We start from the raw sequence: 15,471 nt of genomic DNA on the forward strand, positions 1-15,471 counted from the left end.
CCAAATGGTCACATATGTCACATGCATGTCACATAAGCGTGACACTTCAGAGTGCCTCAAAATCTCCTCGAACACTCAAATATTGATGTATTTTATCTAGAAATTGAGCCCAACTGTTGCGTAAGGCCCCAAGACGTTCCACAGCCAGAGTTAGATGCTGGTGGGGGAATGTGAGAGTCGTTTGTCCTGGGCAAAAAGGAGTGTGACCCAGGCGAAGATTTGTTCCCACGAGAATTGTTGTCCTTCGACAACCACGACCTCAGATATTCTCCATCGTTGTATCTCCTCAAAAAAGAGATGGACCAGTATTATCAGCCTCTCTCGCACGCTCTTAATCCCCCTCTCGTCCAGTCTGGTCGGTCGCCGCAACATCAATATCCGGCTAACCCTTATTCCTCAGCACCAAACGGCTCCACTCATCGCGAGGAAGAGGAGGAGGAGGAAGAGGATGACGAGGACATCGTCGAGGAGGAACTCGACCACAATGAGCAGCGTTCACCCAGCCATCAGTCCTCACCACGTACATCCGCTGCGCAGCCCAATACAGGTACTACAGGGTGTGTACTTTTTGTCACCCCTACGCTCCAGCTAACCACCAACCGCAAGTCCGGCTGCTAACACCGCGAACCCCAAACATGCCACACAGGATCAACACCAACAACAGTCTGGTGACGCTGATGGCTCCGAGAAGCGCAAACCAGGCCGGCCAAGGGGGTCAAGAAATCGTAAACCGCGCGCTCCTCCGGGTACATCCACAAAAGCCCCTGCCAACACCCATCACCCTGGCTTCTACCATTACCCTCCAGTACCAGGAGGTACTATCCCACAGAATCAGCAATTTTACGAATTTCAATGGCGAGCATTGAACCTTTGCTCGGAATTCTACAACGCGGCGGAGGAACTTGTTGTTAGTATTTTGTTCCCCTGTCTTTTGCATCGGATGCAAGTTATGACCGGCCTGTTTACGCAGAAAGCTGCATCGCCCTTAGTTATAGCCCAGTGTTATCAGATGGGTCCTACAGCAAAGGTTGATCCATTGGCTATGATTTCTGAGGCCAAACGCGTCTGTGACAGCCTCGTAAGCGATGTTCGATTTTCCTTACCTTCGTTGTGATGAATGTGTCTTCAGCTTGCGAACCCAAGTCAGCTTGTGGGAAATCCTCCCCCGCCTGTCTATTCTTCCATGTCGCCGTACCCTCAGATCTCACCATCTGCTCCAGGGCCGGCCTCCACTGCCAGTGGCTCTTCTAACGCTAACCCTGTGATCACGAATCCCCAATCCTTTGTGATGTCTTTAGGCACATCTGCGATGCCTCCACCTTCTCACCCGCCTCCACACTCACAACCATTCTACCCACCTCCTTTGTATGGCCCTTCCGGGCCACGGTATCCAACCGCTCCTTACTACTCATATCAGCCGCAACCTCCTTCATATGCATACTCTACACCGCCACAGGCTGCTCCAACAGCTGCTGCCCCGGCTCCGCCCACGGCTGCGAGCACGGGAACTATCTCGACCTTTAATGCGGCCACGGGTTCAGCTGCGCCTGGTGGACAGCAGGGTACATGGTCGGAGGAAGAGACGGATCGGTTAAAGAAACTCGCCGAGCAGAGTAGGGAAATGGGGGGTCCACAGAACAAGGGTGAGATTGAGTGGGACTGGGTTGTACAGCAGTGGGGAAACAGTAGGACAAGGTGAGTTACAGCTTGTCGTGAGTATTGCGCTTTTCCGGACACTAACGATCACGCAGACATCAGATACTTCTAAAGGCGACATCCATGGGCATCAAGGAAAGCACCACTCGCGGAACAAAGCGGCGCCGCGACACCGAGTCCGTCGCTCGCGAAAGTGACTCGACTTCTCATCCTACTGTGAACCAAGCTCCGGCGACCTCTGCACCTGCACCTGCACCAGCACCAGCACCTGTTGCGGTGTCTCCAACGCAGAGTCCGGCAACTCCTGCGTCTGCTAACCCGCCAGCTGCATCGACCATGTCCATGAATCCTCCATCCGCGCCAGCCGCACGACCGGCTCCTTCTACGCCTACTACCATCGCCCCCGTGCGCACTACGACTGCGACAAACACCTCGACCATGCCCTGGCCGATGCCTACTGTTGCCGCCAACACCCCATCTCCCGTACTCGCCAACGCACAGACGGAATCACAAAGGAGTAGTGCCTATTACAGACCTCGTCCTACACAGACAACGTCATATGGTGCCGCCGCTGCCGCCGCCAACTCACCCGGCTCTCGGCCAACATCTTCTCAAGGGACTGGTGGGACCACCCACCAATACATGTTTCGTCCGAATGGAGCTGCCGGCGGGGACAGGAGATAGGGTTGTTTCCGGTTGCTTCCTGCATCGATTCGAATTCCAAGTGCTCCCACGAAGTGATCTCTTTTCCATCGTGCCGTATTATTTTCCACTTTACTTCCCCTAAGGATGACCAAAGTGTGGTCTCGAGTGTTCCCGCTGGTCCCCTTGGATTGAATTTTCTATCTGGCGCGAAAAAAGTATATACTTTCTTTCCCGTTTGGCCTGAAATACTTCCCCCTTCTCTTCGCGTGTGTAGGTCTGCTGCGGGTGAGGCTGTGGTTTTTTGTGTTTTTTTATTCACCCTTCGCCTTCTTTGTTCATACGTGATTTTCCGCTGTATTACGATGTAGCCCGTGAATATCTTGAATGCTATAATTGTGACGGTGTTTGTACAACGAGGTCTGTGTAATGCGGCTGGTTCGAGAGATCTAGAGTTGCCCATCTCCGCCTGAACCAAACAGATCGAAGACAGAACTCGCTCGATTCCACGTCCACCCGGGCGAGTTGAACCAGTTTGATATGGCCCTGTAGGATCCCGGTGTGCATCCCATCAGTTCGCTCACTGACACGCAAATCCTCGCACAGAAATACTTCCGGGACCTCTGGAGTGGCAGGGAGCAGCAGCCATACTGCAAATACGCAGCAAGGGCCAGAGATCGAGGTGTGTTTCTTGCTCCTTACGAAGGGCGGTGCGGCCCAGAGTTCTGCTCAGACTTTAAATTTCTAACGTCTCTGTGTTACAGGGCATAGGAACGCACGCGTACTATCCTACCAATGTAGCACCGTACAGCTCTTCGCTTTCCGGAGCGACTAGCCTTCCTTCGGCAGGTCCGAGCCACAGTCACACAATACCCAGCACGCCCGGACCAAGCTCAGGGAAGCGCAGACAGCCAGACGATCCGTCGACTACACCGTCCTCCTCTGCCAGCAAGAGACGCCGTGCACCAGTGGCCAGTCCTGGTGTTGCTGAGGAGAGAGCGGATTACGAGAAGGAAGATCCTGACGTCGGCCCCAATGGTGGGCCGAAGCATTGGACAGACCAGGAGAAGACGAACCTGTTCACTTGGATACTGTGCAACGACGCTCATTGGGACGCGTTCAACACGAAAATGAATACAGTGTTCCGTGATGTAAGTTTAAGCAGCTGTTGTCGATGCGAGCGGGTGGTCAATTTGGGACTGATCTACCCCACCGTCGCTTCTATAGACCGCGACGGCAATTTTCGGCAGTCGCAAGACTTTTACAGCGCTCAAGAGCTGTTTTCACCGCAACCTAGAGGTATTCAAACAAATATATGCGCTGGAAGCCTTCCTCGCGCGCCCTGCTCCTCCTATTGATGGTGCGCCCGACGCGGTGCATCATGTGGCCGGTGTGCCTGCGCATTTCAACTCAGCGACGGAGCGCCAATCCTTTTTAGAAAGCCGACTGGAAGCTGCGCGCGCCGCTGGTGCCCCCGTTGGCAACCTGAATGTCAAAGTGATCGACCATTGGTACACGATGGGATGGTACGGCCTATTCAAAAACCGGTATGTGCCATTATGTATATTTCCTCTGTATTCACTGGCTAATCACCCTCGTCTGCCTCTTGTCCATTAGCTATCAGGAGGACCAAAAGACTGGATTGCCCGTTCCGCTTTTTGGACTTGGCAAAACTACGCTGTTCGCCGACGCTCAGCACAATATTGACCCACAATTGGTGGATGATAATCCTGAACAGGACCTCAATGCTGGGCATGCACAAGAGCGTGAGAATACTGTGCAGCCCAGCAATAGTTCCAGCACCAGAGGCCCAGCGCCGCAACCGCAGCCTCCAACCGCTTCTTTGATTCCACCACCTGTGAATTTACGCAGCATATCCCAGGGTCAACAATACATAGTTTCTGCCGCTCAGCCGCCGCCAATGCCATATCCTGGTGCGCCGTTCATGCCAATGCATGTGCATCCGTCGGGCCCTACATATTGGGATTCCCGTCAAGCACCAGCCGAATATCCTCCACAGCCTCCCCCTGGTCCGCCACAGCCCCAGTCCCAGCAGGAGGGAGCGATCGTGCAAGCACTGGATCGTCTTACAGCCGTCTCTCAGTCGCTCGTCGAGGCGTGCACGGACCTCTCAGGGTTGCTCCGCACACAAGCCGCTGCTGGAGCTGGCGTGGGCGTAGGGAAGGAAGCGGAGCGGTTCAACAAGAAAGAGAAGGCAGCGCTTGCGACGGAGGTCCTGGCCAATTCAGAAGTGAGTGACGAGGTGCGCAAGGCTGCTGCGGAGTACCTCAAGAGGTTGTTTGTTGATGAGTAGATGGTGAAGGCACAAGTTGGGAGTTACCCTGGTTGACCAGACTGGTTGGCTTGCCATCTCCGTTTGCGCTGGATGGACCACTGTCATATTCGCCCTTGTTTCAATTTTTGTGACAGATTGAACAGCATCAATATACTGCGTGCTGCACGATATTACAACATACATCGATTGTAATTTACGGGAGAACAATTGACCTGGTGATAGACTAGCCAACTTGCTATCGTAGTCAATATTGCTGTATACTCTACAGAGGTAAGACATCGTACAGTCGCCATTGTCCCGATGATAGTTTGCGACTTCACCAATACCGGTAGTGGTACATCCAGATAAAAACGAGCAAGCTACGTTGGGCCATTAGAGCCATTGCCACCATGCAATGCGGCTGGGGTCCACGACTTGTCCTACACGCGGGCGATCCTCCAATGGAAACTTGGGAAGAACCACCTGTCGCCCCTCCCTTCTTTCTCTCTGCTCCCACTCGTCGTCATCGTAGTATTGATCCACCGCACGTTCCTCCAGAGTTTCAAGCTCGGCAGAAGGTTCGGGACCGATTTTCTTCCAGGATGCATCATCGCAGTGATCTGCATTCAGCTTGAATTCACTGTCATCAAGCGGATCTCGCAAGTCTGCTATGGCAACGTATGCCCGTGCGACTCGTGGATCATCCTCTTTCGTCAGCGCCCGGAAGCGCAGCTCGGCATGGGCACGTACGCGGCGCGCGACGTGCTCTTCGTCCTCTCGCTGTGAGTTAAACCCCCTGACCATATTAGTGTTGCGTGCACTTGGCGGTAGTGTCAAGAAACTGCGGGTGTGCAGTAGATGTGGGGTGGTGCGTATGGTACTTGGAGGAAGACCATTCAGACGGCATACAGCATGAGCCTGTAGGAATATTAGCAGACATACAACTATGGACGTGAGACGCTCACGTCAACATCGAACTTGAGAGCGATGCCGAGCAGAGTATCTGATGGTTTGATGTAATACCTAGCAGGAGTCGAGGACTCTGCGACTTCAGCAGAGTCCAACGCAGGATGATCAGCGGATGCAGATGACCGCCGACTACCGCTGGGGTTGCTGGATAGAGTCTCCAAGGGGCAATCTGGGACCGAAGTCTCCTCATAGGGGGGAGGAGGCGTCACGATACCTTCGGGTTCATCGTCTATATCGTCCGCGTCATCGTCTCCTAAGGTGAAAACGTCCTCATCTCTGACCGCCCCGTCGACATTCTTAATAGTATGTGCGCTATACCCGTACCTAGGCTCACTAGTGGCTTTGCTGCTGACAAGAGAGCGGCTGTTGACGGCGTCCATCCCACCTAGGCAACGCAGACATGGGTTATATCTCGATAGACGAGGATTGGCGGATAGACACGCTGGGCAGATTGGGCGACCACAGCAAGGAGTGATAAAGATCTCGTCACCCCCGATAATTGACGAAGGCGAACTCGAGATAGCCTTGCGAGGAGGAAGAGAGGACGAGCAAGCAAGACAAAGAGCTGTAGCTCGATCAAGAACAGGTCTATTCATCGACTTGAAGGACATGGTGTGCTGAGAGAGCACCAGCCTGAGCCCTTGGATGGCGAAAGCGCCCAATGTGGGTCACATGATTACATGTGACGTCATCAATTCGATTTCCGCCAGGCTCGGGCTCGGAGACGGCTTGCTGCAGGCACTCACCATGTCTCTCGCTCTCCAGCGTTGCACTTGTCGCAGACCATTCCAGTTAACACTTCGGACCGTGGCCTCTACTGGCGCGCATCGTTGCGTGCACAATGACACACCTGTGGACAACACAACCGTAAGCATTTCCTCGGTATGCGCTGCGACGGATGCCCATCGTCGTTGAACGCTGCTTTCGACGCTGCAATCATGAACAGCAGAAATATATGAAGGATGAGACCCACCAAGCTGACTCTCTGGAAGACAACGCCCCTAAGTCTCACCCGTTAAAGCCTGCCACGACGGTTGCGGAGCGAGATGCGGACTACGTGGAGAAGCTAAAGGAGCGTGAAGGATCGCTGGCAAATACGGAGTTCGAGGATGGAAAGATCGAAGAGGGGTTGCGCCGCAATGTCGTGAGTCTTCTTTCGTTTGTCAAGGCATCGCATCTAAAAATGGGGTCCGCCCTGACATCACAGAAGGCTAACATCTTCCGTTACATTTGAGCGCAGAGTCTATCGTGGTATCGTCGGCACATTCATCTGTGGATTTCCGTCAAATTGCAATATTATCTCCCGCTCGCCAGCATCGTATCTTCTAAAGATCTCGTGCTGCACTTTGCCGTCTGTCTCCTTTGAGATGTTGATGCCATGGTCCGAAACCCAACAGCTTGAGGAATTGCCAGTTGCAAATATCGGTCGCAAAAGCGTCGACGACGAGACATAGCAAGACGCTACGCTGGATCGCACGCCGTGTACGCACTCTTACTGCAGTGTTGCAATGATAGAGTAAGACCTTGAAAGTACCACCACCGAGCTTATATGCCTAATGGCGCGTGAATACGCCGTCCTGAAGTATGTGGGTATGTTGAAAGTAGCACTCACATCAGGCCACTTTATTCTGGGTTTTGTTGCCTAGCTCACTCGCGAGGATTCCCCAGAGCCTCAGTAAAATTTGCATTTGCGTAAAGCTCAGCAAAAGTGTGCGTGCGACTCGTGGGGTACAAGTCAGTCAAAGGTTCAAACGTTGAACGTTGAACGCTAACGTTTAACTAGTCTAGTACATCGCATTCTGGTGTATATACAAAAAACGCAGGAAGCAGCGCAGGAAGCAGGCCATTTTGGGAGTGGAACCAAGGCCCCAATTGAGGCGTGCAGAATCGGAAATTCAGAATCCGCGACCAATCCGCGACATCAACATAGAACTGGTTCCGGGGTCCTTTTTGCCTATTTGGAAGTTTCGTTGGCCTGCCCTGAACTTTCTTCAAGTCCTATATAGAGGGCTCCTGCGCGGCTTCTCTTCCTTCGGTCTTACCACTCATCACGCATTCGGGGTGAGGGAGAGTTAACCCACTAGCGTATGTCGTCTCCCCCTGATCCGATACTGTAGGGCGGAGCATTGATGAGTATGTCATGTAGTTGAGTGGCGATCCGTGTAAGCCGGTGCTGTGGACAGTGTCATTTGGAACCAATTACGGTGAGTGCTCGATGTTTGATTGCACGCATATTCTCGCCGCTAATATCTATTCCTCGTACGTAGGTGGCTCTGCTGCTGCATGACTCATGTGGTGAGGCTACTCAAGCACACAGCCGGTAAGTCCTCCTGTTGTTGGATCTGACATTGATGGGCTCAAAACTGTGGTGTAGGCGGATAAAGAGATATTCACGTGCTGCTTGTGCACTCACGAGAAGGCTTTCCGGTAAGACGACCTTGCGCAACCGATCGCCGCCCGGAAGGGCGAGCTTGTTGCGTGCCCACGGTGCGCTGGATCCGGCTAGTTGTGGAGTGCTCAGGGGTCGAACGTACGCAATGTGCACGTTCGAGATTGTCTTGGAGTTGCATGATATTCATACAACCCGGACACAAGTTCAAATAAAGTACCCCAGGTCATCGGAGTACTCCACTGTTGATCCACCAGTCAGAAGGTGTGTATGGCTGATTGAAGGATATGATGCACGTAGTACTCCCTGCGCAAGCGGCGTAGCTATCAATGTAGTTGTTCAATCTTGTGCCAAAGAAATTTCTGTTACTCCAAGTTAGTGCGTGTGCCGTGATTCATCTATGCATGTTCGAAGGTATCTGTCTTCGTGCACTAGGCTGCGTTGAACATATTCCACATGCGCATGCTCAGACAGCACCAGAAATACTTCACAATCAACGTGTTGCACATACGGCCTCTATAAATACAGGCTACACCATATACACACAATGCTTCCAGGTACTATATACATGTACACTTGTGATGACAAGAACTGGATGGTATCCTGATGCCGAGGAACGAATGGATGTTAAGGGCCACCTTTGGCAAGACCTTATAGGACAAGTTGTCCCTCGACGTAGTCTGTATACTCAAGAACGATGCTGCTGTCGGATGATGCATCTAAATCAATGGCCGCGAGTGAGTACTCTGAAGACAACTTAGCTCGACATTAGGCTCACCCTCATTGTCCGGCTCACACACCCATACCTTCGCGACACTCGGGTCATGGTCGCTCGCGCGAGCAGAGAGGCTCGCCGCCCACGTATTCACATGTACATGCTCGACTAGCGGCGCGCGTCGTGCTACCGCAGCCGACAGGAACACGTGGTCGATCTCCTGCATGTTCTGGTCGTACACGTATGTATAGCGCTCCTCTTGCGGCACGCCGGCGGCATCGTTAATGTCCGTGAGCAGCCCCACAAAGGGGGCGAAGACAGTGCGTGTCTGGATGTATTCGTTCATGTCCCCGCCGATGATGATGCTCGCGTTGACATCCTGTATGAGTATGCTCTCCACGAAGTTCTGTTGTGCGGCCAAGTATCAGCATCCATGGTGTCGAAAGAGCAGAGGTCAAGCACTTACAGCGATGACGTCTACTTGACGGCTGCGCCGCTCTACCACGCCGTTGACGGGTGGACGCGCATCGCCTTGCGCGGAGGAGCTGTCGCGCTTCGAGCTGAAGTGCACGTTGACCGTAATGAACCGTTCCCCAGATGTCGTCTGCCACGCAGCTGCAAGGGGCTTACGAGTCTCCTCCCACGCAGAATTCGTGGGATTGACACGTCCGGGGTTCAACCTGGTAGAAAAAAGCGGTTGGGGACCGCTGAAGTTACAGAAACTGGCTGCGTACGTCAGACTGAGTTTGCCTTTCTCATCGACGAGAACTTCTGTAGCCTCTGTGGCCTTTCCAATCGGAGAACCCGGAACAGGCGAGACCTTGTCGGGACGCCACCTGTCGCTGCCCGTGATTAGCGGAACTTGGCACAACGAGAGGGGACATCGCACAAATAAGCGACACGAATATTTCCTCCAGGCTTACCACCGTCCATGTTGTTCTCCGGGTCGATGTCCACAGCCGCGTAATGCACCCCGCCACTGGCCTTCTTGATAGCGGAGACGAGCGTGGTGAGAGTCTTGGCAGCAGATACGGTACCGTCGTCACTCGATCCTGAGTCATCCTGAATCTCCTGCACGAAGAGAACGTCCGGCGAGTGGAGGTAGTCTGCGACGTGCTCCGCGACGTGAGTTAGGTGTCGGGAGCGGCGCGACATATTATCAACCTGGGCGGGCTAGTGTGAGGAAAATTCGGCGCGTCAAATGGTCAAGTAGCTGACATTGTAGTCGCCAATGGTGATCTCACAAGGGTTCTTGGTCGAAGTTAGAGACGAAGTTGGGACTTCAATTTCAGGGACAGATATAATCTTCGGTGCTGTGAGAGGTAAGATGTAGTAGTAACCATACTGGGCCGAGCGGCTCGAATCAGTACTTTAATCTGCGTATATGCACCCTTAACGTCATGTACCTGATAAGTTACAATGCCAGTAATATCCGTGAGGGTCGCTCCAATAGAAGTGCTCGGGTTTCTAGCCCCGTCGAAAGGACGACCGATCAAGATAGTCTCTGGGTGTGCATGAGGGATACCAGTTGTCTCTAGGACACGAAGCGAAATGAAATTACTTCAAAGCATAAATGCATCACTTATAACCCTCACCGGAGAATGTGATGGTGAGACCACCTCGGGTGTTCTTCCCGGTCACTGGCCAGTCTCCATAAACCCAGATCGAGCCAAACCTGTCAGGGAAGCTGGCGGCCACGGGAGACTGTACCGCGACTAGTTGCCCTTCAAGACTTTCCCAAAAGTCGAGGCCATACAGGTCAGGCTGCAAAGTAGCATTGACGGGTTCCAGGAGCGTGACGTTATTTGGAACGGAGAGCCAACCATCTGCACCTTTGTCCAAGGCAGTAAGGCTGCCAGTAGGGGGAATGCGGTCCTTCCCGATCACAATCGGTATCGCAACGTTGTCGCGGGAAATGACAGTGACATCTTGAGGTGAAGCCAATTCGGTGAGGAAGAGATCGTTAGGGCTCGCGTTTGCTCGATATTCGGACACCTTTCCGGAGAGCGAGATCATGTCACCGATGTTCACCAGCTTTGAAATAGACCATCCATAGACTCTGAGTCCGTTTGACACGCGTACGTCGTCAGATGCTTCGCTGAGTATCCAGACACCGTACTTGTCCTGTAACGCGTTTTAAGAGGTCACTCTAGTTCTGACCGAAGTCTGGTCACCTACCTTAGCAGTAACCACTCCAGTCACATTTCGGACTGTCTGTCCTGTAAATGGAGACTGAAATGACGAGCCCTGGATCTCACTTACGCTCACTGCGCGAACTGCCACACAAAGACTTGTGAGACATGCGAAGAGCGCGCTGAACCTCATGACGAATCTTCAACGCGCCAGTAATCGCAGTATGAATAGTCTAGGCTCTAACACCTAAAAATCTTTCGAATACAGGGAGAGGCTTGGAACGTTGGCCGTGCAGGCAGGCCGGGCTGCTGGAAAGAGTCGGAGGCGCCACCTGACGCGTCTGTCACGGTCACCGCTCCTACTCTTCAAGATCGCGATTAAACCCTGGGTCGAATACACTGTCGGACATATATTATCTACCACCTGCAGCTGCATCTCTGTCATTTGTTGAAGGATTTCTCGGAAAAAATCCACAATATGACAACTTCCCCACTACCCACTACCCTAGGTCCCGACCAGCCCCACCTCGTTTCCCTCGTTCTGCAGTCCAAGAAAGCACTCCAGCATGGCGAACATTTATGCTCACGCGCCAGCGCATTGTCATCGTCTTCAGTACAAAGTGTGGTAGATGTACTTGCGCTGGATGCGAAGGTCAGGTGGATGACAGATGCTGTGCTCGAGCAGCTCAAGGTGTGTGGCGTGTGTCCGTCTGTAAATTGTTACAACGCATAACTTACGAGCTTTTTCCAGTTGGCTGCACATGTTGCTAAGAGTATCGAATTGAGGCGGTTGGAGCAAGAAAAGCGTGCCGCGGTAAGTGTTAAGACTGTCAGTTGCGTCCTGGCTGACAACGATAGTCAAGGAATGGGACGCGATTCGCAATCAACGCACAGACACGCTGGACACGGTTCTCGTGTCCCTCGGCTCACAATCTGTGCCACCAGACTTTTACTCTACGTCATCTGGCTCGTCCCCGTTTGGCAGTCAGCTAAACTCAGACGAGGAACACGATGATAACCCCATCTTCAGCGAGCAACAGCCTGGCACAAGTCCCACCGAGACTCTGCGCAACGAAATGCAGAATGAGAATCATAAGGCGGAGGGCTCTCGCTTAAAGAAGAGCACGTGGAAGACGCTGCGCGACTTCGTAGACGAGCGGGCGATTGAGGACGTTCTGGATACCATAGAAAGCGATCGCAACGCTCTTGACGTACGTTTCATGCTACTCTTAGATTTATCTCTATTACATGCGTTCTGTGTAGGACATTTTTGCGCGGACATCTGGGTATCCAGAGTCGCTCTCCAGGACAATATCGGCCATTCAGAATGCAGTGTCTATTGAACCCTCACTTCTCTCCATCGATGATATATTCAACGTGCACGAAGAGACATCACACGAAATGGCTGGACAACTAGAAAGTCTCGCAAGACACTATGACCAGATGTCTAGTGCGCTAAGAGACAGCGAGACGGGTGAAGAGTTATTGGAGGATGATTTGCAAGGTTTGTTTTACTCATCGATGCTGCTCTGTACATCCGTTCATTCGCGTACTAACCTCAAGCCATGAACCGGGACACGGAGGAGCTACCCGCTATCATTTCTGAGTTGGAAGACGGTGTCAGCTCGATTGAAGCATCACAGTAAGTAGTTCACGCACTCCATGAGGTCATTCAAGAGAGCAATGAAGTGTGAAGTGAGCAGCTGCTTACAGCCAAGCGGACCGCTGAGCAGCATCTAGATACGCATCGGAAGACGCTGGATGACTTGGATGAACTAGGTGACATCATGACTGAGATGCTCGAGCGTCAAGAAGCGGTGGAGGTGCATCTCAAAAATTTCAGGTTTCTGTTTCACATTCCTCATCAACACCCCGTTCCAGAGCGAAAGCAATGAACATCTAGCACAGCTGCACCATCATCTCTTGTCCATCGACGACCTCCAACACCGCTTCGCGTCCTACCAGTATTCGTACAATAAGCTACTTCTTGAGCTTGAGCGCCGGCGGCAGTATCGCAATTCGGCAGAAGAAATAGTCAAGGGCATGATGGCGCAATTGGATGCAATGACAGAAGGTAGGCTACATAAATACTCAGTCACATTACCCTCACACTGACAACATCCCGGCAGAAGAGCGCCAGTTGAGGGAAGAGTTCAATGCCGAGCACGGCCAGTATCTCCCTGAGGATGTCTGCTTGTACGTGCAGAATCCGTCAACCCGTTGGGCAGTCGTCCCGTGGAATGGCGAGCAGGCGGAGGTTCTCCTTGATGTAGAGGGCGATTTGTTGCGAGAGGCGAGTATCTCTTAGCACATGTCGCACAGTTTTTCAGCTGACTTCCGTTTTCAATAGGCCAATGAGCGGATCAATGCCGCTGAAAGAGGATTGGGTAATAATAGTCAGAGCCTGTAGTTTTCGGCAGGAGGCATTACAGCCGTTTGCGAAACTATAGGCCCGACCACTGCCACCAGCAAAAAATCAGGCCATAAGTCAGACATCAAACAAGCACCTCTCCGAACACTCGGAGAGTGGGAGCTCTCAATCAGTGGTCGTTATTTTATTTTACGATCCAACGCGGTTTTGCATCAGGTGTCTGTAGTTTCGCAAACGGCTGAGTAAAAAAAATGCAAAATTGTTCAGACTGAGTCGGCCCAGGGTCGAACTGAGGACCTTATGTGCGCCGACAGCTTTAAACAAATACTGTGTTAGACAGATGCGATAACCAACTACGCCACCGACCCAGCGAAGATCGCGGGGAAGCTATTAATTATGTAATATTTATTGGTGCAACAACTGCGACAATAACTGCATAGCCGCAACTTTCTCCGGCGAACACCATGTCACTCCTTGCTCCAATCATCTGCGACAATGGCACCGGCTTTTCGAAAGTTGGGTATGTAGTGGGTTTGACCGCTCATGTGCTCTTGCTTGACTCTGCCCTCCTAGGTTCGCCGGAAACTCCGATCCCTCATTGTAAGTGAAGAATGTGTATCAAACGAATACCGTGCTTGATACCCCTTCTTCAGTGTCTTCCCCACAGCAATCTCAACGAGAGGCCCTGCAACCCAATCTGCGCGCTCTGGTCCAGCAGTACCCCCAAGGCCCGGACATCTCGCTTCCAAACGCGGGGTCGAAGACCTTGACTTCTTCATCGGCGACGAGGCCCTCGCGAACGCGCAGACACCTGGCTATGGCGTGTATTATCCCATCCGTCATGGGCAAATCGAGAACTGGGACTACATGGAGCGTTATTGGGAACAGACGATCTTCAAATATCTGCGCGCGGAACCAGAGGATCACTATTTCCTTCTGGTGAGTGCACTCACACGCCATATGGTGACTGGTTTGTGATGCGCCTATGCATGTCGCGCTGCGTAGACTGAGCCTCCACTGAATCCGCCGGAGAATCGAGAACAGACTGCGGAGATCTTCTTTGAGTCCTTCAACATCAAGGGCCTGTATATCGCCGTGCAGGCTGTACTCGCACTCGCAGCCTCATGGTCATCGAACAGAGTCACAGATCGCACCCTCACGGGTACCGTCATCGACTCCGGAGACGGTGTCACGCACGTCATTCCATGCGCGGAGGGTTATGTCATCGGAAGTGCCATCAAGCACATCCCCATCGCTGGCCGTGATATATCACAGTTCGTCCTAAATTTGATGCGTGAGCGGGGGGAGATGGCGTCTGTGCCTCCAGAGGATCAACTCAAGGTGGCAGGGAAGGTGAAGGAAAACTTCAGCTATGTCTGCCAGGATATCGTGAAGGAGTTTAGGAAGTACGATGCGGAGCCCTACAAATACTTCGAGAGGTATGAGGGCGAGTATACTGTCACTGGCAGGGTAGGTGCATCTGCCAATTGACTTCACCGCGTGTTCACCTAGGTTCCTAGAAATACGCGGTTGATGTTGGCTATGAGCGGTTCCTGGCCCCTGAAATATTCTTCAACCCCGAGATTTTTTCCTCTGACTTCCTCACGCCATTACCAGAAATTGTCGACGGTGTCATCCAGCAGTCCCCGATCGATGTGCGGCGAGGACTTTACAAGGTGAATATATCTCGCCATATTCGAGTCACAAGACTGTCCTGACTACGCATGATACAGAACATCGTCTTGTCTGGTGGCTCGACCATGTTTCAACACTTCGGACAGCGTCTGAAGCGTGATTTGAAGCAGCTCGTCGACCGTAGGCTGGATGCCAGTGTTGTAGCGAGTGGTAGTCACCTGCGGGTGCGTAGTACTACACGCTCGTATCGATACACAAACTCATTTGCCGCCGTAGTCATCCGGCGTCGAAGTGGAAGTCATCTCCCACAAGCGCCAGCGCTACGCAGTCTGGTTCGGCGGCTCTCTCATGGCGTCCCTTGTGCGTATTGCATGTGTGCTCCGTGGGTTCGTGATGCTGATTGTCTCCCGCAGCCTGAGTTCTACTCCTTTTGCCACACCAAAGCGCAGTACGACGAGATCGGTCCCAGCATCTGCAGACGGTACCAGATCTTTGGGAGCGCGACTTAGGGAAGTATTCGAAATGCCAATGTACACTTTCACTGTATGGATCGCAATCACAGACATTCAGCACACGTTGCGACTGGCCCGGGTGCTTTTGGAGAGTGGTTAGCTCAAGATGCTGGCGGTATGATTGTGAAGGAATGCTTTCACCTACTTTGCTGGGCGGTGGTGATTGCTACTACGG

General features: G+C 52.6%; 7 protein-coding genes and 1 non-coding gene across 8 annotated transcripts; 5 read left to right on the forward strand and 3 right to left on the reverse strand.

Moving 5' to 3' along the window:
- Nucleotides 1-297: 297 nt before the first annotated feature.
- Nucleotides 298-2,340, forward strand: SCP_1200120 (hypothetical protein; the record flags this gene model as incomplete). The annotated part of the gene is made up of 5 exons (XM_027762900.1): nt 298-557; nt 607-907; nt 971-1,078; nt 1,130-1,695; nt 1,752-2,340. 5 exons carry the CDS (start codon nt 298-300, stop codon nt 2,338-2,340), a joined length of 1,824 nt encoding a protein of 607 aa, XP_027618701.1.
- A 498-nt stretch (nt 2,341-2,838) lies between these two features.
- Nucleotides 2,839-4,612, forward strand: SCP_1200130 (hypothetical protein; the record flags this gene model as incomplete). Its single annotated transcript, XM_027762901.1, has 5 exons — nt 2,839-2,846; nt 2,905-2,980; nt 3,063-3,449; nt 3,526-3,845; nt 3,916-4,612. The coding sequence occupies 5 exons, from the start codon at nt 2,839-2,841 to the stop codon at nt 4,610-4,612; spliced, it is 1,488 nt and encodes a 495-aa protein (XP_027618702.1).
- A 354-nt stretch (nt 4,613-4,966) lies between these two features.
- On the reverse strand, nt 4,967-6,153 carry SCP_1200140 (hypothetical protein; the record flags this gene model as incomplete). The annotated part of the gene is made up of 2 exons (XM_027762902.1): nt 4,967-5,491; nt 5,539-6,153. The coding sequence occupies 2 exons, from the start codon at nt 6,151-6,153 to the stop codon at nt 4,967-4,969; spliced, it is 1,140 nt and encodes a 379-aa protein (XP_027618703.1).
- A 344-nt stretch (nt 6,154-6,497) lies between these two features.
- SCP_1200150 (hypothetical protein) lies at nt 6,498-6,776 on the forward strand (the record flags this gene model as incomplete). The annotated part of the gene is made up of 2 exons (XM_027762903.1): nt 6,498-6,686; nt 6,750-6,776. The coding sequence occupies 2 exons, from the start codon at nt 6,498-6,500 to the stop codon at nt 6,774-6,776; spliced, it is 216 nt and encodes a 71-aa protein (XP_027618704.1).
- A 1,806-nt stretch (nt 6,777-8,582) lies between these two features.
- On the reverse strand, nt 8,583-10,948 carry SCP_1200160 (hypothetical protein; the record flags this gene model as incomplete). The annotated part of the gene is made up of 10 exons (XM_027762904.1): nt 8,583-8,650; nt 8,710-9,052; nt 9,113-9,326; nt 9,381-9,482; nt 9,536-9,810; nt 9,865-9,990; nt 10,053-10,180; nt 10,242-10,770; nt 10,825-10,856; nt 10,909-10,948. The coding sequence occupies 10 exons, from the start codon at nt 10,946-10,948 to the stop codon at nt 8,583-8,585; spliced, it is 1,857 nt and encodes a 618-aa protein (XP_027618705.1).
- Nucleotides 10,949-11,256: 308 nt separating this feature from the next.
- SCP_1200170 (hypothetical protein) lies at nt 11,257-13,188 on the forward strand (the record flags this gene model as incomplete). The annotated part of the gene is made up of 9 exons (XM_027762905.1): nt 11,257-11,469; nt 11,530-11,592; nt 11,642-11,989; nt 12,042-12,282; nt 12,342-12,420; nt 12,475-12,601; nt 12,660-12,852; nt 12,908-13,071; nt 13,129-13,188. 9 exons carry the CDS (start codon nt 11,257-11,259, stop codon nt 13,186-13,188), a joined length of 1,488 nt encoding a protein of 495 aa, XP_027618706.1.
- Nucleotides 13,189-13,418: 230 nt separating this feature from the next.
- On the reverse strand, nt 13,419-13,517 carry SCP_t1200180. Its single transcript has 2 exons — nt 13,480-13,517; nt 13,419-13,454 (listed from the first exon to the last, which is right to left on the reverse strand). It is a non-coding gene; the product is annotated as a tRNA-Val (tRNA).
- Nucleotides 13,518-13,613: 96 nt separating this feature from the next.
- On the forward strand, nt 13,614-15,293 carry SCP_1200190 (Actin-related protein; the record flags this gene model as incomplete). Its single annotated transcript, XM_027762906.1, has 8 exons — nt 13,614-13,669; nt 13,723-13,749; nt 13,803-14,088; nt 14,155-14,619; nt 14,670-14,825; nt 14,883-15,008; nt 15,061-15,144; nt 15,198-15,293. The coding sequence occupies 8 exons, from the start codon at nt 13,614-13,616 to the stop codon at nt 15,291-15,293; spliced, it is 1,296 nt and encodes a 431-aa protein (XP_027618707.1).
- Between the last annotated feature and the right edge of the window lie 178 nt (nt 15,294-15,471).

Source organism: Sparassis crispa, assembly GCF_003851025.1.
Source record: "Sparassis crispa DNA, contig_000010F, whole genome shotgun sequence".
In the NCBI taxonomy this organism is placed as follows: Eukaryota; Fungi; Basidiomycota; class Agaricomycetes; order Polyporales; family Sparassidaceae; genus Sparassis; species Sparassis crispa.